The 21,293-nt window shown below is 45.9% G+C and overlaps 1 protein-coding gene across 2 annotated transcripts in view; it reads left to right on the forward strand.

Annotated features, from left to right (window-relative positions):
* The window catches only part of LOC127581520 (protein CASP-like), a 489,061-nt gene that overhangs the window by 456,364 nt on the left and 11,404 nt on the right, over positions 1-21,293 (forward strand). For both annotated transcript variants that reach the window (XM_052035997.1, XM_052035996.1), the window contains exons 15-19: positions 6,490-6,626; positions 8,866-8,929; positions 11,406-11,509; positions 15,828-15,944; positions 17,372-17,455. In XM_052035997.1, the coding sequence (XP_051891957.1) occupies positions 6,490-6,626; positions 8,866-8,929; positions 11,406-11,509; positions 15,828-15,944; positions 17,372-17,455 (506 nt within the window). The remainder of the gene's footprint in view (positions 1-6,489; positions 6,627-8,865; positions 8,930-11,405; positions 11,510-15,827; positions 15,945-17,371; positions 17,456-21,293) is intronic.

Below are 21,293 nucleotides of genomic sequence, written 5' to 3' on the forward strand. Positions count from 1 at the left end.
TCCAGGATGGATGTCATTAAGCTGGAGAGGGTGCAGGAATGATTCACCAGGATGTTACCGTGAACATAGAATAGTACAGTACAGAACAGGCCCTTCAGCCCACAGTGTTGTACTGACACAGCTCCAGAGGTAGCTCCAGGGGTGACTGGAGGGCTTGAGTTATAAGGAGAGACTTTTTACCTCTGGATTGTAGGAGGCTGAGGGGTGACTTTATAGAAGTTTGTAAAATGATGAGAGGCATAGTTCAGGTGAATAGTCACAGTTTTATTCCCAGGGTAGGTGAGTCTAAAACTAGAAGCCATAGATTTAAGGTGAGAGTGGACTTAAGGAGCAAGTTTTTCACACACAGGGTGGTGGGTATCTGGAATGAGCTACCAGAGGGAGCTGTAGAGTCGGTTACAATTACAATGATTAAAAGACATTTGAACAGGTCCATGGATAGCAAACATTTAGATGGATATGGCCCAAACACAGGCAAATGGGACTGGCTCAGATAGGCAACTTGGTCAGCATGGTGAGTTGGGCTGAAGGGCCTGTTTCCATGCTGTATAATTCTAGGACTCTGTGACTCAATGATGCTGTCACATGTAGCATAAAATATGTCTGAGGATAACTTGCACACTCCTAATTTTGCAAATGTAAAGGATCCTGCAGTCTTTATTGTTAGTTACTTTTCACCACTTTTTGAACTAAATTCAAGGCAGTGTTAATCTGTTCTCGTGATCATAAGGCCTTAACAAACCCTCACAAACTATGTTTATAATCTTGGGTTAGAAGATGCTGAAAACATCGTGCATGCTAACTTGCGTAGAAGCTTTCCCTGTGAGTTTATGTTTTGTTCTGTGACTGTTTTATTCTAATTTGTGTGTTAAGGGAGCTGTAACCTTATTGTGTTTGATCTCTTCCTCTGTTTAATTCTGCAGTGAATCGAGAGCAAGAAATGATGTTGACTGATGCTTCCGGTGATGCATCTCCTCCAGTCTGCTGACATGATCCACATCTGCCTTAGCATCAATTTATGTCTGCAGTTACCCTTCCACATTTCTTCTTGAGCTAGTTCCAGTCATGTAGAAAACTTAATTCATTAATATCATGAGGTGGTCTTTCATTGTGAAAGTAAACTAGATCCTATTTGAAAATGTAATATCACCCTTGTCTTTCAGAATTGTAACTTCAGCTGCAGAAATTAAGCATGAAAGTATAAACAGTAACAGGAAAGTACGATTAAAAAAGAATAAATATATCCAAGGTTTGCCATGAGCAGGATATGGTGTGGAAGGGTATTGCAGGAAGAACCACTGTGAGTGTTCTATTACCCAGTCTGTACAGCACATTAAGGGACCTTGAATTACAAAATATTATGTGAATAAAAACTTTATTGCTGGTATGGGCACAAAGCAGTCATCAAATTGCATCCCTTTTTATGGAGCAGGATAAGAATAATGTTCAGTTCATATTGTACAATATTAACTTAATCTGTTGACTGTCTTTTCTAACTTAAAGTTCATGATGATTGTTGTTTGGGGCACATTTTCTACTTTCACAGGCTGTAGGCTTACAATAATTTTATATTTTCTACATTCTTTATTTGAATCAAAGAAAAAAACAAATTTACAAAAAATTTTTTGTTTAATATATCCAATGAAAGGGTGGGTTCAATGAAATGACTATAAATCACAAAGAATCATTGTATTTGAGTGTTGTCCTTCAGCAACACATGGTAAGTTGGTTTATTATTGTCATACATACCGAGGTACAGTGAAAATCTTTGTTTTGCATCCCATCCATAGAGATCATTTCATTACAACAGTCCATTGGGGAAAACAATACAGAATGCAGAATACAGTGTCACAGTTATGAGAAAGTGCAGTGCAGGCAGACAAAGTGCAAGGCCATGACAAGGTAGATTGTGAGATCAAGAGTCCGTCTTATCCTACAAGGGGACTGTTCGGTAGTCTTATAACAGTGGGATAGAAGCTGTCCTTGAGCCTGGTGGTATGTGTTTTCAGGTTTTTGTATCTTCTGCCTGATGGGCAGGGGAAGAAGAGAGAGTGTCCAAGGTGGGTGGGGTCTTTGATTATGCTGGCTGCTTTACCGAGGCAGCGAGAAGTGTAGATAGAGTAAGTGGAGGGGAGTCTGGTTTCCGTGATGTGCTGAGCTGTGTCCACACCTCTCTGCAGTTTCTTGTGGTCTTTGGCAGAACAGTTGCCGTACCAAGCTGTGATGCATGCAAATAGGATGGTTTCTATAATGCATCTATAAAAATTGGTGAGGGTCAAAGGGGACATGCCAAATTTCTTTAGCCTCCTAAGGAAATAGAGGTGCTGGTGAGCTTTTTTAGCTGTGGCGTCTACGTGGTTGGACCAGGACAGGCTATTGGTGATGTTCACTCCTTGGAACTTGAAGCTCTCAATCCTCTTGACCTCAGCTCCGTTGATGTAAACAGGAGCGTGTGCACCACACCCCTTTGTGAAGTGAATGACCAGCTCTTTTGTTTTGCTGACATTGAAGGAAAGGTTGTTGTCATGACACCATGTCACTAGGCTCTCTATCTCCCTCCTATACTCCGACTCATCGTTATTTGAGATTTGGCCCATTACAGTGGTATCATCTGCAATCTTGTAGATGGAGTTAGAGCAGAATCTGGCCTTGCAGTCATGAGTGTGTAGGGAGTAAAGTTGGGGGCTGAGGATGCAGCCTTGTGGGACACCAATGTTGAGAATAATCGTGCTGGAGATGTTGCTGCCTGTCCTCACTGATTGCGTTCTGTTGGTAATGAAGTCAAAGATTCAGTTGCAAAGGGAGGTATTGAGTCCCAGGTCTAGGAGTTTGGAGGTGGAAAGATGGGTTTAGAACCATTTGATCCCTCAAGATTTAACATTAAAACAAACACTGATGTTTTGAAATGATTTGTGTGGCTGGCTTGCAAAACTAAGTTTTTCACTATATCTCAGTACCTGTGACAATAATAATACAAATCCAGTCCAAGTAAGCCTCACATTGCTGAGAAATTGTGCTTCATATTACTTGTCTCCATTTTTAGCCGATCTAACCAGTGCAGATAGAGGTTGAAGGAATAGGGAGTGGGATAATAAGTTCCAGAGTTAGCTGGGCCGTGTTTTAACCATTGCAGCACTTTACAGAAATGGCCTTTGAAAAAACTTCAGTAAAGAAGCAGAGTCATGAATGGTCTCAAGGCAGACTTGAAAGAAGAACTTGGAACCATGTCAGTGTGCTCACACTGTTGAATTGTGGCATGAATGATGAAATCATTCTCCTGACAGATTACATAATGGCTAGTACCGTAACCAACAGGAACGTTGTTTTCGGTGTTTCCTTGTTACTGTCTCCTTGCTCAAAGAAAAGGGATACAATTTCTGTTAATGGTAGAGATGGTATGTTTAAGATTTCTGCTATGAAGAAAATAGTAGGAATGTGTATGGTCAGTCAGCATTTAAAGGGCAAGGAAGGTCAACATCGAAGTTTGAGAGCTGAAAGAGACCATTCTTTTGTTCCGCCTTCTGCTCTGATCATGTGTTGCTGCTCAAGAAAGTTTTATCTACAAGACGTTTAAGTTGGTTGTTCCTTCAACCTGTTACAGTGACCATCCAACCTAGCAGTATTTTCACGCCAACCTGGGAGTAAAGTCTTTTGCTGAATCTTGATTTTTGACACGCTATATGTGACCTCAGATCTCCCATCTTTTCCCAACAATTCATGACTTTTTCTGCAGCTCACTTGCCACTTCCTCTGTCCTTTCTCCAGCTTTTTCATTTTTCTTTATTTGTTCAGAGACCAGTTAAGACCCAACCACACTGCCTGGGATTGGGAGACCGATCTGTCAGACAGCACTCTCCCTGAAGGGCATTAACTTTTCCAACAGTTTACGACTGGTGCCAGTTTTTTTAAAAGATTTATATAATTATAGGACATGGATGATGGCGAGATCTGTCTCCAGGTAATTGTCTAGGCCTCTGGATGAGAATCAAAAAACAGCAGATGCTGGAAATCTGAAATAAAAACAGAAAATGCTGGAAATATTCAGCAGGGCAGGCAGCATCTGTAGAAAGAAAGAGTTAACACTTCAAGTTGAAGTCCCTTCATCAGAACTGAATTTGCATTTCCGATGAAAGACCTTTGGCCTGAAACATTAACTGTGTTGCTTTCCGCAGATGCTGTCCAACCCGCTGACTGTTTCCAGCATTTTCTATTCCTGTCTCTGGATGCTAGTCCAGGAATCTATATGTTTCTGCAGCTCACTTCTTTCCCATCACTTATTTAACATCAGTAGTTTCCTAAACCTGTTATCTCCTGATAGTTCATGAGACGTTAAACTGTATTTCTGATTATGCAAAGGGTTAAAGATAGGCTAGGAATATGTTCTCAGTTGGGGGAAGGCCAGTTTTACTGAAGTTATTTGGCATAAGTGGATTAGAAACAACTACTTGAAGGTAAACAATGGGAGGAAGGGAGGGATCCGCGGAGCTCCTGGTGTCCAGAACAAGTATGTCCATGTAGAATCCTGATGGGAAGTCCGGAATGGAGTATCCGGTCTGGGATAAGGCAAAAAAAGGAAGCTAATACAGCAGTCAATACTGCAGAGACCCGAGAGGTATGTAGAAAGTGCAGGGGATGAAAGTAAAACTTATGAAGCCCAAAAGTGATTCATTAATAGAGTAAAAGTAAGAAGACAACTGGAAAGCATTGGACCCAACACAAAATCCAATCAGAAAGCAGTAAAATGCAAAATGTTAGTTGCAGATTACATAAGTGAAATTTTGCAGGACAGTGTTGTCTGCTGATTACATTATGGACAATTTCAGAATAATTTGATTTAAAAGTTCCTTTTCCTAGTGTATGGAGGTGCCTCAGTGTTTCTGTGCTGCTCCAAAACAGCGCACGTGCAACCTCTTCAAGCTCTACTTCATTGGAATAAAGAGGTGGCACACGGATTTTCACATATGTATTGATTAAGATGTCTGCAGAACAGACAACTGGGGTCTGGAATTTATAGGCAGATCCATGGGCTGAGTAGGACCATGGTCTTGGGCAGGATCCACAGCTGGCAACCACTCCAAACAAGTGTCGATTGTTGCCTGAAAGGGTCTGTGTTACTGCCAGCTGTAGAGTGTTGGACTATACCTGTCCTGTGAAAGTCCCATTCCAGCCCACTGTCCCAGCACTGTCATCCCTGCAGCAAAACAACCAGAAGTTGTGCGGTCAGCATGCTTAGAGACCGTGAGGTCTTCAACGGGTTCTCATGTCTACAATGTTCACAATTTGCTGTTGGGCTAGACAGCAAGGGGCAAAGGGATAAGGTGACTGGTGAGTGTTGGCTGATGTGGCCCAGTAGGCTGATTGATCAGTTCTGTGCTCCTTCAGCTGCTGGTGCTGAGAGCATCAGTGCCACACCTGCCCTGTGGGGCAGCACTCCATCATACCTCGAACTCCACAACACTGGCGTTTCAGTCCCGGTTTGCATACTGCTGGCAATAACACATCTGCTGATGTGGTGACGTAGTGCTGTTACTTATCAAAAGCGGTCCTGGTTTTTAACTTTGGAGCATGGCCTGAATTTACGGTGCCTTCCTGTATGGAGCATTTCGGGAAGGCACACTGGGTCACGTTGCTATGTGCAGCCCAGACTGAGTAAGGATGGTAGCAGCTCCTTCCTTGTCGGGTATTGCAACGACTGTAGTTTCATGGGATCACCAATCCTGCTGTGACCATTTTCACAAAGTCTCCAGCTGTGGTGGGATTTGAACTGATGGTCAGTACTGATCAGTAACCCAGTTCTTTGGATACTTGACTGCTACTGCACCAAACCTCAGTGCCAAGTGCACCGGCATCTCACCCTTGTCATCTTCTCCATAATGATTGTCCACATTTTTTCATGCTTGCTGTTTCCATTTGATTAAGAGTGCTGTCAGACTTACCAACCCTGAGTTTTCTACACCCCCGCCTTGTTAATTAGCACACTGCATTTCTCATTCCCCAGTCCTCTGATATTACCTGCTGAGTATTTCCGACATTTTCTGTTTTTACCTCCACTTTTTGACCCCTTGTCCATCCCTGTCTGTGGGGCCTCTGTGACCCCACCTGCCTATGTTCTTGACTGACTTTGATCTGATACACACTTTGCTTTACCCGTTCAGCTGTGCAAAGCCTCGTACTGCCTGTTGCACAGTTCCTGGGTAACATCCCTTTTCCAGTGAGCCTCTGCACCTCTCCCAGTCCCTGTTTCTCTAACCCAGACCTTTCCTTCTTGGTGTTTATTTCCCCAACAGTTGTGGCTTGTTTTGCTATTTGAGTGTTTTTTTCCCCCTCAGTTGTTGTCTCTCCTTGCTCTTTTTATCTCGAGGTTTCCTTTCTTTTCTCTTTCAGGTGCTGACTGACCTGCAGTTATATTTTTGAGGATGTTTTTATGTTTATTTCATACTTCTGGCATGATCTTTGCTAACAATTTGTGTTGCTGCTGTTTTACTCCAGCCCGCTGTGCGGAGTTGCAGATACAGTTCACTGAGGCGGTGAAGACCACAGCAGGACAGAAGGAGCTCATCACAAAACTGGAGCAGGACCTCAGCACCATCCAGTCAATGTCCTCCCTTCAACGCCCTGACGCTGAGGTACAAACTCTTGTCCATTTGTGCAGAATCTTCACATGTTGGTGGTCAACAACACCGGCCTTGGGCATTCCCAGCTGGCAACCACTCCAAACCAATAGTCCATTTACTGAAGCTGTTCCCACGTTAACCCTTTTCCACATCCTCTTCCTGCTTCCCACTGCCTTCTGTCTCTCGCTCCCTCAGCCCTCCCCTCCCTCCTCTGGGGTAACTACAGCTGAAGCCCACACTGGAGCTGTGGTGGGTCGGTGATGGTCCAGGGTCTCAGTGTGCAGTGGTCCTAAGGTGGTCTGCAGGAGTTGCTGTGGGTCACTTTATACTTGTGGAAATTGGTTTAATTCTTTTCCACTAACACTTTGATTAATACTTTAAAACATTAACATACTAACTTAAAGTTGTACATATCACATGCATTAATGGAGGTTGTGGGATATCCCTCCTAAAGAGGTAAAAATCAATTTCAAATTAAAAGTACGTATGCTTAAATATGAAAACTTGCCCAGTTCCTGGTGATTAATGGCAATGTGGTTGGTGTGTGTAGGGAGAAGGGACTGAGGAAGGAAACCTTCATGTCTGTGCCAACCATCACATACCTCTCTGCACGCACTAATCCCATTTACCAGCACTTGGTCCGGAGCCCTGACGGATCAGGTGCTGATCCAGATACAGACTCTGCCTCCACCACCCACCCAGGCAGCAGGTTCGAAATCCAATCAGCCCCTGGTGAACAAAGACCTTCCTTGGTTCCCACCTACCCCACCTACACCACCTACCCCTTATCCTTAGCATGTGTCCTCTGGTTATGTACTGGTATGTGGAAAAGTTTCCCACTACCTACCTGCACTTGTAACAGTTCTGTAAGCCACTATCAAATCCCCCCTCAGCCTCCTCTGCTCCTAGGAAAACAGACCCACCCTCTCCAATCTCTCCTCATAACTGAAACATTCCATCCCAGGCAACATCCTGGTGAATCTCCCCTACACCTGTTCCAGCACGGAGCTAACCAAAGTTTTATAAAGTTGTAATATGATGCATGTGTCCCAGCTAATGAGGGCAAGTATCCTGTATACTTCATCGCCTTGCCTACCTTTGCTGCCCCTTTAGACAGGGGAAATGATCTTCAGTGGTCGGTGTGTCTGGACAAAAGGTCTATCACCTTTCAGGAGTGAAGTGAAGATGCACTTCTTCAAAATACAAGTTCAGCAGAGGGACAAAAGAACTGACTCCAAAAGTTTCGGTGGATCTGTAAAGCAAAAAAGATGAGTGATCTACAGTCACTTATAGTCAGAATGGGGGAATTTATAATGGGGAACAATGAAATGGCAGAACAATTAAGTCCATGCTTTGATCCTGTCTCAACAAAGGAGGATACAGATATCCTCCCGGGAACGTTGGGAGATGTAGGGTACTGTGAGAGGGAGGAATTAAATGAAATCGTTAGCACAGCCCGACACAGGAGTGTGGACTTGGTGAAAGTGCTGAGTCCCAAGGAGGTATCTCAGCATCCGGTCCTGAGCTTTGTGTTGGGAGCCCAGTGGAAAACAGTGAACGATCAGTTGTTTTACCTTTTAAATGTCTGTCATTATCGTTTAGTGACAGTAATTAAACATATCTTATTTCTATAATTAAATCCATTTTAATAATAATGGTTTTTGACTGATAAAAAGCCTTTGTTGACATCTAAGAAGCAGTGACAAAGGTCACCAAAGGTTTTGGAGCAAAGCCTGGGGAAACACAGGAGCACCGCCCAGACACAGCACCACTTCCGCCAGTGGGTGGGCAGCCTAGGGGCAGCCTGGGTCCAGGAAGATCCAGTCCTGTTCAAACTTAGCCTGACCCCAGCAGTGAATTGTGAGTTCCACCTGCTGGTACTGATGTCCAGTGGTCAGTGTTGAGATGTAGTTCTACAGTGCAGCCATACCCACCCCCCTGTCCCAGGCTCATCAGACCGTGACAGTAAAGTCTCTCCTGTTCTACTCACCGGTTGTGTGAAGAGCTTCCTTATTTCCCTCTTTCATTCTTGCAGTGATAATGCTCAGACCTTCTTCCTGTTTTACTCATTTGTGTTATTCCTGAAAACACCTTTGTCTCCTCGATCCCACCTTTCCCTGGGATATGCCCAGCTTTTGAACATTCCATCATGACTATTACCTCCGAATCTGTGTGTTTTTTTTTCCATAAGTTCTTTCCCTTCCTATTAAATGAGTAAATAACAGTAACAGTAATTTGTCATTGGCATCAGGGAGCAGACGTAAGCAACATGGAGAAGATCCCAGAACCCATCAAAGAAGCCACAGCTCTCTTTGGTAAGAACACCCCAATAAACTTGTTACAGGCAGTGTTTACGGAAACCAATTGATCTGTGGCAGGTTCTGACAGATGAGCTATGGTGAGTGTAGGATATGTGAAGCACTCATAGAGGATAGAACAGTACAGCACAGGAACAGGCCCTTTGGCCCACCATGTTGTGCCAAACTAACTCAATAGTCAGCTGAGCCAAAGGCTCTTGTTCTTGTAAAAAAAAAACTTGATTCTTTTTCACACATTGTGATGCCAACTCCAGATTGTATTCTCATGCCCAGGATGCTTTAGACAGAGAGACAGAGTCACACTGCTCTTCAGCCCACACTCCCCGTGCTGACCATAAAGTACACATCTGTCCCACCCCATTTACCAGCACTTGGTCCATAGTCTTCCAAGCCTTGGTCATTTAAGTGCTCCTCCAGATACCTCTTAAACACGAGAGTCTCTGCCTCCACCACCCAGATATGTGGGTCAGATATTCCAGGGAGAGGAGGAGATGTGAGACAGAAGCCTTGATAAGGGAGTTCCAGAGAACAGGACCGCTCTGGCACCAATGATGGGAGAAGAGGGAATTGTGTCTTTTATTTTCTCTTTCCTGGGTCATCCTACCCAGGGGCTCAGCCCTGACCACCCCTTGGCTGAGGATAGTGAGCCACCTTCTTGAACTGCGAGGTTGCACAGTTTAGATCAAGGTGATGGGGAGTCACCGATATATTTCCAAGTTAGAATGGTGGGGTTTGGAGAGAACCAGGAGGGCCAGTGTTCCTCATTGGACTTAAAGGAGGCAGAGATCATGTGTTCAGGAGGAGTTGTTGAAGATGCTTTGGCGAGATGTCACAGAGCATCTTTGAGGTGTTGGATGGGGTGTCAATCAAGCAGGTTCTTGAGAGTTTTTGGTGCTGAATTCATATGGGCCAACAGAGTTCAGTAAGCTTCAAGGTAGTCATGGAAAAAGATAACGATTGGTCTTTGAGTTAGGGTCCTAAACTGGGGAAGGAGGATTTCAACAAAGCAGGACCTGAGAGAGGTGGATTGGGAACAGCTGCAACTTTCAACAAGTGGAAGATGGTAAGAGTTCAGAGTTAGCATGTCCCTGTAAGGGTAAAAGGCAAAGGTGGTAACTTTTGGGAACCCTGGTTGAAAAAGGATATTGAAGGTTTGATCAGGGAAAAGAAGGAAGAGTATGTCAGGTGCAGGAAATTGCTATCAAACGAGCCACCTGAGGTTCATAGGGGATATGGGAGAGAAATCAGCAGAGCAAAAAGGAGCCATGACATGACCTTGGCAAGTAGGATTAACGAGAATCCTAAAACCTTTTATAAGCATATTAGAAGCAAGAGGGAGTAGGTTCCCTCAGGGACCAGAGGGGTAACCTATGTGTGGAACCAGGGGGTATGAGCGAGATGGTAACCAGATACTTCTCATCAGTATTCACCAGGGAGGAGGTTGTTGAGGCTGGAGAGTTAAGGGAGGGGTACGCTGACATTTTGGAGCATGTCTGTATCAGGTAGTAGGAAGTGTTATAAATATTGGAGTACATTAGGTAAATAAATCCTCAGGGCTAGGATGCTAAGAAAAGTAAGGGAAGAGATTGCTGGGGCTCTGATGGAGATTTTTCCATTTTCATTAGCCTGGGTGAGGCAGCAGAAGACTGGAGGAGAGCTAATCCCCTCATTCAAAAAGGGCAGTAGCGATGAGCCTGGAAGCTACAGGCCAGTATATCAGTGGTAGGGAAGTTGTTGGAGCAGATTCTAAGGCACAGGATTGATGTTCAGTTGGAAAGCTGGGACTGATTCGGAGGAGTCAGTATGGCTTCGTGCAGGGGAGATCACATCTCACAATCTGAGTATTTTGAAGAGTATTTTTATGCTGTTCCTGTGCTGTCCAACTCGCTAGTTGATCATGTGAACTGTGGGTTCTCCACATCTCTGCCCTTTCAGCTCTGGTCACTTCATTGGAAGTGGTGACCACCCCTGGTCACCATTGGAAGTGGTGACCACAGAGGTGACCACCCATGTTTCACGCTGGTCTAGCACTTGACCAGTTGGGAATTTCCCACCTCAGCTCTTATCCCATGGGAAAGTGATGAGGAGGCAGAATGTTCTACCAGAGAGTGTGTACAATAGTTCTCTTCAATTTCTCTTCAATTTCTGTGCCTGTGGTGGTCGCCGTGCAGGCCCTGGGGATTTCAGCACAAGGGGTACTTTAGGAAATTGAACATGATAAACAGTGGAGATGAAAACAGGCTGAGTGACCAAGCATCAGCAGTAACGGAGGGTGTGTCAGGTCTCCCATTCACGTGGAAGACGTTGAGCTGAGGATGATGTATCTGGTGAGTGTGACGTGAGGAGGGAGGGCTGGGCAGGACAGAGTCAGGAAATTAACATTAACTCCAGCTGAGACGTGTTTCTGCAGGTATTTGATATATTTCAAGGCTGTGGAGGAGATTTACTCATTAAATGTATTTTTATCTTGCAGCTTCTCCCAGCTCGGAGATTCCACGGGGACAGATGGATTCTCTGCTCTCCATTATTTCAAGTCAGAGGGAAAGGTTCCGAGCCAGAAACCAGGAGCTGGAATCTGTACGTAGACGGCAGAACTCTCGGGAAATATCCTGCTGGGTAGTGAGAGGCTAAACCTCAAAAGGATATCGTTTCCACATTTGTTAGATCCACATAAGTATACAACAATTAAGGAGGCCATTTGACCCATCTGGTCTCTGCTGTTCTTTGAAAGGTTATTGAGAGGCAAGGGAGGAGGTCGCTGGGGCCCTGACAGAGATCTTTGTATCTTCTTTTGCCACAGGCGAGGTCCCAGAGGACTGGAGAATATCTAATGTTGTTCCTCTGTTTAAGAAGGGCAGTCGAGATAAACCAGGAAATTATATGCCGGTGAGCCTTACGTCAGTGGTAGGGAAATTATCAGAGAAAATTCTTAGGGACAGGATTTGCTCACATCTGGAAGAGCATGGACTTATTAGGGACAGTCGCATGGCTTTGTGCAGAGGAGGTCATATGTTACAAACTTGATTTGTGAGGAGGTGACGGAGGTGATTGATGAGGGTGGGGCAGTGGATGTTGTCTACATGGACTTCAGTAAAGTATTCAACAAGGTCCTTCATGGTAGTGATGGAGGAGTGTTATTCTGACTGGAGGTCTGTGATCAGTGGTGCTCTGCAGGGATCAGTGCTGGGACCTCTGTTGTTAATGATATATTAATGATTTGGATGAAAGTACAAGTGGTCTGATTGGTAAGTTTGCAGACAACACAAATGTTGTGCATATTGAGGAGAAATGGCAGATGGAGTTTAATCAGGATGAGTGAGAGGTGTCGCACTTTGAGAGGTCAAATATAAGAGAAAAGTATACAGTAAATGCAGGACCCCTAGGAGCACTGATGTACAGAGGGACCTTAGGGTGCAAGTCCATAGCTCCCTGAAAGTGGCAACACAGTGGATAGGCTGGTAAAGAAGGCATATGGCATGCTTGCCTTTACCTATCAGGGCACTGAGTATAAAAGTTAGCAAGTCACGTTGCAGCTGTATAAAACTTTGGTTAGATCACACTTTGAGGACTGTGTGCATTTCTGGTCTCTGCATTAAAGGAAGGATGCGGAGGCTTTGGAGAGGGTGCAGAAGAGGTTCACCAGGATGTTGCCTGGATTACATTGTATTAGCTATAAGGAGAGGTTGGACAAACTTGTGTTGTTTTCTCTGGAGCTTCAGAGGTTGAGGGCGACCTGATAGAAGTTTATAAGATTATGAGAGGCATAGATAGAATAGATAGTCTTTTTCCCAGGGCAGAAATATAAAATAGTAGAAGGCATAGCTTTAAGGTGAGGGGGGAAGTTTAAAGGAGATTTATGAGCCAAGTTTTTTTTAACGCAGAGAGTGGTAGGTGCCTGGGATGGGCTGCCAGGGGAAGTGGAAGCAGATACAATAGCAGTGTTTAAGAAGCACTTAGGCAGGCAGATGCTCATGAGGGGCCTGCTCCTGTGCTGTACATTGTGTTCTCTGTTCTGTGAAGGATGGTTGGGTGCCTGCCCCACAGACAGAGCAGGATTTGATTCCCACCTCCACAATAGGTGGCCATGTTCCATCTGATCCTGTCTGGAAGTACCCATGTCCTTCAGGACATATTAAGCGCAGGGAGCCTTTCCATGGGGGCCCTTTTCACCCATTGCCCTTACAGAGTTTTGATTCCATTTGCTGCAGCTGTGAAAATTGCTGAGGTGAGGGTGGTGTAACTGGAAGGATGAACCCTCTGCCCCAAAGAGTTGACACTGCATATTCATTCCCAGGCACGTTACCGTGGAACGGTTACAATCCCGGTGACTGAACTTACAACCCACTTCCCACGGAGGGTTGTATGAGTTTGGTGAAACAGGAAGCAAGTGCAGGTTCAGCCCTGCCTCTGTTCTCATCAGGAATTCCCCCAGTGTTGCTGCTGGTAGTTAGTAGCGCTAGTAACAAGTTACCTAATAAGTGCCTGATCATTTCAGAGTGTGATTTCTTAAGGACATTTCAGGCCATGAAGACTTGAAATAGTCACCCCTGAAAAATGGATGAATTGCAGTTGTGAATCTGGCAGTGGTGCAGTGAGGTGTTTGGCCAACTAATCACAACTGCACAATGTGACACCTGACCCCTGTCTGGGACCACGTCAAAGGAAGCAGACCATTGCTGACGACATCACATGTCATCCTCCAGGAGTGAGTTAGGAGTGAGTATGTGGCTTTTGGGAGGTGCACCTCAGCACCATGTAGATTCTGACCACATCACGCCCCACCTTAAAATGTTCCACAATATTTTGCTGAAGCATAATCAAGCTAAATTTGACTCTGAGTCACATAAACTGACATTAGCACAAGTCAAAGGGTAGTTTTTAAGGAGCTGTCATTACTCCTGATTTGTATTAGGTTACAGCCTGTTTTACTCAGTACCCATGGATTTTAAGGTGATAATCTCAATGCTGAATAACCCTCAGTATCTGTGTTTTGGTAAACATCAGGTGGGAACTGACAGAGTCACAGTTTGTACAGTGGGTGTTCTTGATGGAACTGCAAGCCAGCAGGTGAAGACCAAGTGCTCACTTTGGAGTTTCTGGGATTTTGCCGGATATGAACTGTCCGCCACGTTGCTTTTTATTACAAGAGTGACCTCACTTCAAAACTTCATTGGCTGTAAACCATTTTGGAAGTCATAGTTGCAGCAAACAACACTTCTGTTTCAGTGTACGCGTTCCCTGAAACTCCTGAGACAGAATTCCAGACTGGAACTTTCTAAGGAAGCTATTTGTTTTTCCTGTTTCAGGAACTCACTTGACTGAAGCTTTTGCCATCTCCTAGATGAAGTTCCAGTTTATAGCCTGGAAATTGCTATTTTTCTCAGAGACAAAAAAAAGGAAATGGTTGATTTTTCTCTGTGATGAGAGAATGCATATGAAATTCTCAGATATGATGCTTCAAGACGAAGGAGCCACTTATAAAGAGAAACAGGCATTTCCAAACTTTTTCTGTGGAGAGGAATTTTTGTTTCTTGGTGACCCACGAAATCTCGGTTTGAAAGTCCTGTTTTACATTGGACTTGTAAGCTTGATTTGGGCTGTGACTTGTTCATTAGTGTGGACAGCAGTCACATGTTGTCAATTTGGACTTCAGCAAGGCCTTCAACAAGGTCCCACATGGCTGGCTCGTCTGGAAGGTTGGGTCCTATGGAATCCAGGGAGAGCTAGTTAGGTGGATTCACAATTGGCTCGGAGGCAGGAAGCAGAGGGGGGTGGTTGAAGGTTGTTTCTCGGAATGGGGGCTGGTGACCAGTGGTGTGCTACAGGGCTCGGTGCTGGGACCCTTGTTATTCGTTATTTATATGAATGATTTGGATGCGAATGCACAAGGCTTGATCAGTAGGTTTGTGGATGACACAAAATTAGGAGGAGATGTTGATAGTGAAGAAGGTTATCGTAGATTACAGGGGGATCTTGATCCGTTCAGGAAGTGGGCCAAGGAGTGGCAAATGGAATTCAATACAGATAAGTGCGAGGTGATGCATTTTGGAAAGTCAAACCAGCGTAGGACTTATAATGTGAATGGTAGGGCACTAGGGAGTGTCATAGAACAGAGGGACTCAGGAGAACAAGTGCATAGTTCATTGAAAGCAGCACTACATGGTGGTGAAAAAGGCATTTAGCACACTGGCCTTCATCAGTCAGGGCACTGAGTATAGGAGTTGGGACATTATGTTGCAGCTGTATAAGTCGTTGGTGAGGCCGCACTTGGAGTACTGTGTATAGATTTGGTCACGCTGTTATAGGAAAGACGTGGTTAAACTGGAAAGAGTGCAGAGAAGATTTACGAGGATGTTGCCAGGGCTCGAGGGTCTAGGATACAGGGAGAGGTTGGCCAGGCTGGGTCTTTATTTCTTGGAATGCAGGAGAATGAGGGGTGATCTTATAGAAGTGTCTAAAATTCTGAGAGGCAGAGATGTGGACGGTAACAGTCTTTTCCCCAGGACTCATAGATTTAGGGTGAGAGGGGAAAGATTTAAAAAGGACCTGGGGGCAAGTTTTTCACACAGAGGGTGGTGAGTGTATGGAACGAGCTGCCAGAGGAAGTGGGTGAGGCAGGTACAATAGTATCATTTAAGATGCACTTGGACAGATACATGGAGGGGCGGGGCTTGGAGGGGTATGGGCCGAATGCAGGAAATTGGGACTAGCTGGGTGGGCACCATGGTTGGCATGGACTGGTTCGGCCGAAGGGCCTGTGTCCCTGCTGGATTGCTCCATGACTCTAATTTTCAGTGGTAAACAGTGCAATTTAAAACAGAACAGGCTTCTGTATATCTGTACTTTGGGGCAATTTTCTGTACTCACTCATTGAGTCTGCCATTTTGTATTCCAGGACAACCGTATGATGCAGCAAACATTGCATGCACTTCAGAGTGAGTTGGACAACTTGCGTGCTGACAACATCAAACTGTACGAAAAGATCAAGTTTCTGCAGACCTACTCTGGCAGAGTGAGTACACACTTCTGAATGGCCACTGAAGCAGGTCAACAGACCAACACGTGGTGCACAGCTGGTCCTTGTAGTATTTCAGGAGGAAAGCTGGGGCAGATCTTCTGCCCTACCGCCAACACTACAGCCAGATCTTCGAACACAGAACAGTGCAGCACAGGAACAGGCCCTTCAGCCCACCATGTCTGTGCCGACCATGATGCACATCTGTCTGCACATGGTCCACATCCCTCCCTCCACTACCTGTTCATGTGCTTATCCAAGGGCCTCTGAAACGTAGCTACCATATCTGCTTCCCCCGCGGCCCACAAAGTACCATATCTCCTGCTTCATTTCATGACTTATGGTGGGATTGGGAGTGAACCCTTAGATAGCTGGTCTGATTACAGTGTTCCTTTATGAATGCATGGTGCTACCTCTCAGATCCAGCGACCTTGGTTCAATCCCAACCTCCAGTGCTGTCTGTGTGGAGCTTGTAAGTTCTCCCTGTGGCCACGTGAATTTCCTCCAGTGCTCTGATTTCCTCCCACATCCCAAAGCCCTGCAGGTTCCCGGTGTGAACCCGAGTGATTGAATCTGGGAGAGTTGATGTAATGCGGGGGAATGGGTTACAGGAAGAATTAGTGGGGAACAGGACTTCCCTGTGAGTCAGCAGAAACTCTGGGTCAGAATGGCTTCCTTCTGTCATAAGAAAATATGGAAAAAATATAGGGCATTGTGTGAGTATGTGGATAAATGTGGTCTGATCAAGGGAAAGTCTACTTGGTTCATTAGTCAAATAAACCCAGGATATCGCAGAGGAGCTGGTGAGAAAGGGAGAGTGTCTGTGGAAGGTCTCTGAGTAGACGTAGAAGCTTTCAGTAAGATCGATGACTGAGCGCAGAATGTGAACTCATTGAACTGAAAGCTATCTTGAAGAGGAACGAACAAACAACATGCTAGAGGAACTCAGTGGGTTGTTGCTCCAGATTCCAGTATCTGCAGACCCTGTGTCTTCAGTGAAGAAGGATCGGTTGGGATCGGGAGATGCCGGCGACTGAAGGTGATGCAGTGACTGGCAGATTGGTGTGAGGCGCACAGAAACTTCCACATTTAGCTTCTTTCACAAGCTCAGGACAACCCTGTGGAATGCTTCCTGACAGAGCAGGACACTGTCCCACCTAGGAACGCCGGCGCCGTGTCCCACCCGGGAACGCCGTGTCCCACCTGGGAACGCCAGTGCTACGTCCCACCCGGGAACCCCAGCACTACGTCCCACCCGGGAACCCCAGCACTGCGTCCCACCCGGGAACCCCAGCACTGCGTCCCACCCAGGAACGCCAGCGCCGCGTTCCACCCGGGAACACCAGCGCTGTAACTGGAAGGTGACATACCAGAGGGAGTGCTGCAGTGCCGATGGTTTCTGATGCTCACGGTTGTCTCCACAGGGCACCAGCAGTGATGACACCGAACTGCGATACTCCTCACAGTACGAAGAGCGCCTGGATCCATTTGCCTCTTTCAGCAGGAAGGTCGGACATTTTAAAGGCACAGCCTTATTCAACGTCTGTTGTAATTTCAGAATAAGATGAACCAAAACAAAGTTGTCAGAGATTTGTGGTCATGGTCTCGATGGCTACATGGCTACCCTGCTCCCACTGGATATATACTTTTTAAATTTAGACCATAGAACAGTACAGCACAGGAACAGGCCCTTCGGCCCACCTTGTCTGTGCTGATCATGATTCCAATGTAAACTAATCCCATCTGCCTGCACATAGTCTATATCCCTCCATCCCTGCCTGTTCATGTGCCTGTTTGGATGCCATTGCTGTCATATCTGTTTCCACCACTTCCCCTGGCAGCCCGTTCCAGGCACCTGCCACTCTTGTGTGTAAAAATATATGACTCATAAATCTCCTTTAAACTTTTCCCCTCTCACCTTAAAGCTTTGCCCTGGGAGAAGCACTCTGTCCACCCTATCTATGCCTCTCATAATTTTATAAACTTCCGTCAGGTCGCCCCTCAGCCTCTGACGCTCCAGAGAAAACAATCCAACTTTGTCCAACCTCTCCTTACATCTAATACTCTCTAATCCAGGCAACATCCTGGTGAACCTCTTCTACACTCTCTCCAAAGCCTCCACATCCTTCCTGTGATGCGGAGACCAGAAATGCACACAATATGTGACCTAACCAAAGTTTTATACAGCTGCAATGTGACTTTCTGATTTTTATACTCAGCACCCTACCCAATGAAGGCAGGCCTGCTGTACCTCTTCTTTACCTTCTGTTAACATCTGTTGTCACTTTCAGATGGCTATGGACGTGCATTGCAAGATCCCACTGAATATCAATTACCCTAGAGGTTCTGCCATTTGCTGTATATTTTTCTCTTACATTTGACCTCAAAGTGCAACACCTCACACTTGCTCAGATTAAACTCCATCTGCCATTTCTCTGCCCACGTTTCCAACTGATCTACATCCCGCTGTATCCTTTGACAACCTTTGTGCCAATCTGTCAATGGTCCACTCTGCCAATTGTTGTGTTGTCTACAAAGTTACTAATCATCCCACCTGCATTTTTGTCCAAATAATGTATACGTATCACTAACAACAGCAGTCCCAGCACTGATGTTTGCAGAACCCCACTGGTCACAGATCTCCAGTCAGAGTAACGCCACCACTACCTTCTGTCTTCCACGGCCAAGGAAATCTTGAATCCAATCTACCAATCTCCATGGATCCCATATGTCATAATCTTCTGGATCAGCCTACCATGAGGGACTTTGTCGAATGCTTCACTGAAGTCCACGTACAACATTCACTGCCCCTCTCTCATCAATCATCTTTGTCGCCTCCTCAAAAAAACTCAATCAAATTTGTGAGATATACCCTCCCATGCACAAAACCATGCTGTTTCTCCCTAATAAGTCCATGCTTTTCCAGATGTGAGTAGATCCTGTCACTGAGAATCTTCTCCAATAATTTCCCTACCATTGATGTAATTTCCTGGTTTGTTCCTTTGCCCTTCTTAAACAGAGGAACAACATTGGCTGTTCTCCAGTCCTCTGGGACCTCACCTGTGGCTAAAGAGGATACAAGGATCTCTGTCAAGGCCCTAGCAATCTCCTCTCTTGCCTCTCTCAATAACCTAGGATAGATTCCATCAGGCCCTGGGAACTTATCCACATTAATGTCATTCAAAAGATCCAACATTTCCTCCATATGATAGCAACATGCTATCATGTTATCAGTGTACCCTCCCTGATCTCACTGTCCTCCATGCCTTTCCCTTGGTGCATACCGATGCAAAGTACTCATTTAGTACCTCGCCCACTTCCTCTGGCTCCAGATACAAGTCCCCTCCTTTTGGCACCACCTTGGACACGTGGGCTCCAAAGCTCCGCACTGCAGTCCCACCAGCCCTGCTGGTGTTGGTCAGTTAGCCGCACCTCCTGCAGGTATTGCTGCAGCCCCTCCATCCACGTTCAGCGACCAAACACAAAGGCAGCAGAGGTGGAGTGCAGGAGTTGTGTGCCTTGCTGTGGGGGTGCAGGCTCTCAGTGAGGACTGTACACGGTTTTATCTAAGGACATGGACAACATGTCTGGCTCCTCCAGCCTCTTGCAGCCATCAGTAAGATTATCTGATCTTGGCATCAACTTCACTCGCCCTGCCCAATCCCCAAAGTTCCATCTATCTCTGCTTTGAACGTAACATAATGACTCTGTCTCCACAGAACACAACAACAAGGAGTGGGCCACTCGGCCCTCAAGAATATTCCCTGTTCAATGTGATCGTGGCTGATCTGCACTCGGCTTTACCCACTGTGCCAGATCCCCATTGCTCTCAATTTCCTGAACTTTGAAAAATATATCTACTTCCTCTTTAAATGCCTCCAGTGATCTCGCCTCCACAATCCTCTGGGATAGACAATTCCAGGGAATCACCACAGCTCCCTCAGGAGAAGAATTCCAAAGATTCACAATGCTCTGAGAGAAGATTCCTCCTCACCTTAATCTTTCAAAGGACGACCCCTTACCCACAGTTCAGGCTCCTCAGTTCAAGGTACCCTCACCAGGAAAGCTGTCTCAGAATTTCAGTGAGATCGCCATCCATTCCTCTAGACTCTAGAGACTATCGGCCCATTTTGCTTGATCTTCACCAATAAGATGATCCACTTTTTTCAGGAATTGTTCCGGTGAACCTTGGCCTGACCATCTCTGTGGCAGAGTGAACTGTTGTTGACTTAGCCGACGAGATGTGGCTACAGACGTCCAGGTGTGGTTGGGCCAGAGTTCACTGCAGCTACTGCTGGATGAAGCTCAGCACTCGCCCTCCTGTGTGACGGCCAGATCCCCCCGTCCCCCCCCGTCCCTCCCTGCCCATTTGCTGCGATTCATGAGCTACGACATCAGCGTGTAATCTTCAGCTGGTCTATTCCTTCCAGAGTGAGAACCGCAGTCTGCACCCAGTGTTCTCCAGCTGCCATCATTTTGTCCACTCACTTAACGTGGTCCCCTTCACAGGCTCTTTGTGTCCTCCTCAGAATGTACCCTACCTGTGTAGTACCACTAACCCTAGATGGAGCAACCAGCTGCAGTGTATCTAAGCTATTAATATAGATAGTAAGGATCTGAGGTGCCAGCACTGATCCAGCTCGCCAGTGTGACAGTGGTCATCTGAACAAGTGTTAGTTTGCCAAACCTCTGTGTGTGTTACCTATGACGTCAATTCCAGGAGCTCTTACCTTGCGCAGTTTTAACTCACTGAATACCTTTTGGAAATCTGACTGCAGAATAAAGCGGCCTGATTGCTCAGCATCCCATCACCGTTCTCTCCCTCCACCACCAGTGCACTGTGCACCATCCACAAAATCTACTGTAGTTACTGCTCCTACAGCACCTCCTGAACCCACCACCTCTGCTACCAAGGAGGACAAGGGCAGCGGGTGCATGGGACCACCACTGCCTTCAGGTTCCCCTCAAAATCACACACCATCCTGATTTGGAAATACTCCATCCTCAGTGGGTCTAAATCCCTTCCCTGAGGCACTACAGTTGCACCTTTGTGAGAAGGACTGTAGCGGTTCCTCACCACCTATAAGGCAGCTGGGGATAGGCAACAAATGCCAGCCTTGCCACTTATGGCAGAGCAGGAAAAGTTATTAAATTTAAAAACAAAATCTTCTGGTTTCCCTTTGTGCATCCAGCCCATTCCATCTTCAGAGAAACCCAGTGTACATGTTCAACAGGATTTAGAACATAGAACAGTCCAGCAGTGGACAGGCCATTCAGCCCAAGATGTTGTGCCTACCTTGATGCCCATCTATATTAAATGTCCTCCTCCTGTGTACCATCCACATC

This window comes from Pristis pectinata, chromosome 21 (assembly GCF_009764475.1).
Source record: "Pristis pectinata isolate sPriPec2 chromosome 21, sPriPec2.1.pri, whole genome shotgun sequence".
Classification (NCBI taxonomy): Eukaryota; Metazoa; Chordata; class Chondrichthyes; order Rhinopristiformes; family Pristidae; genus Pristis; species Pristis pectinata.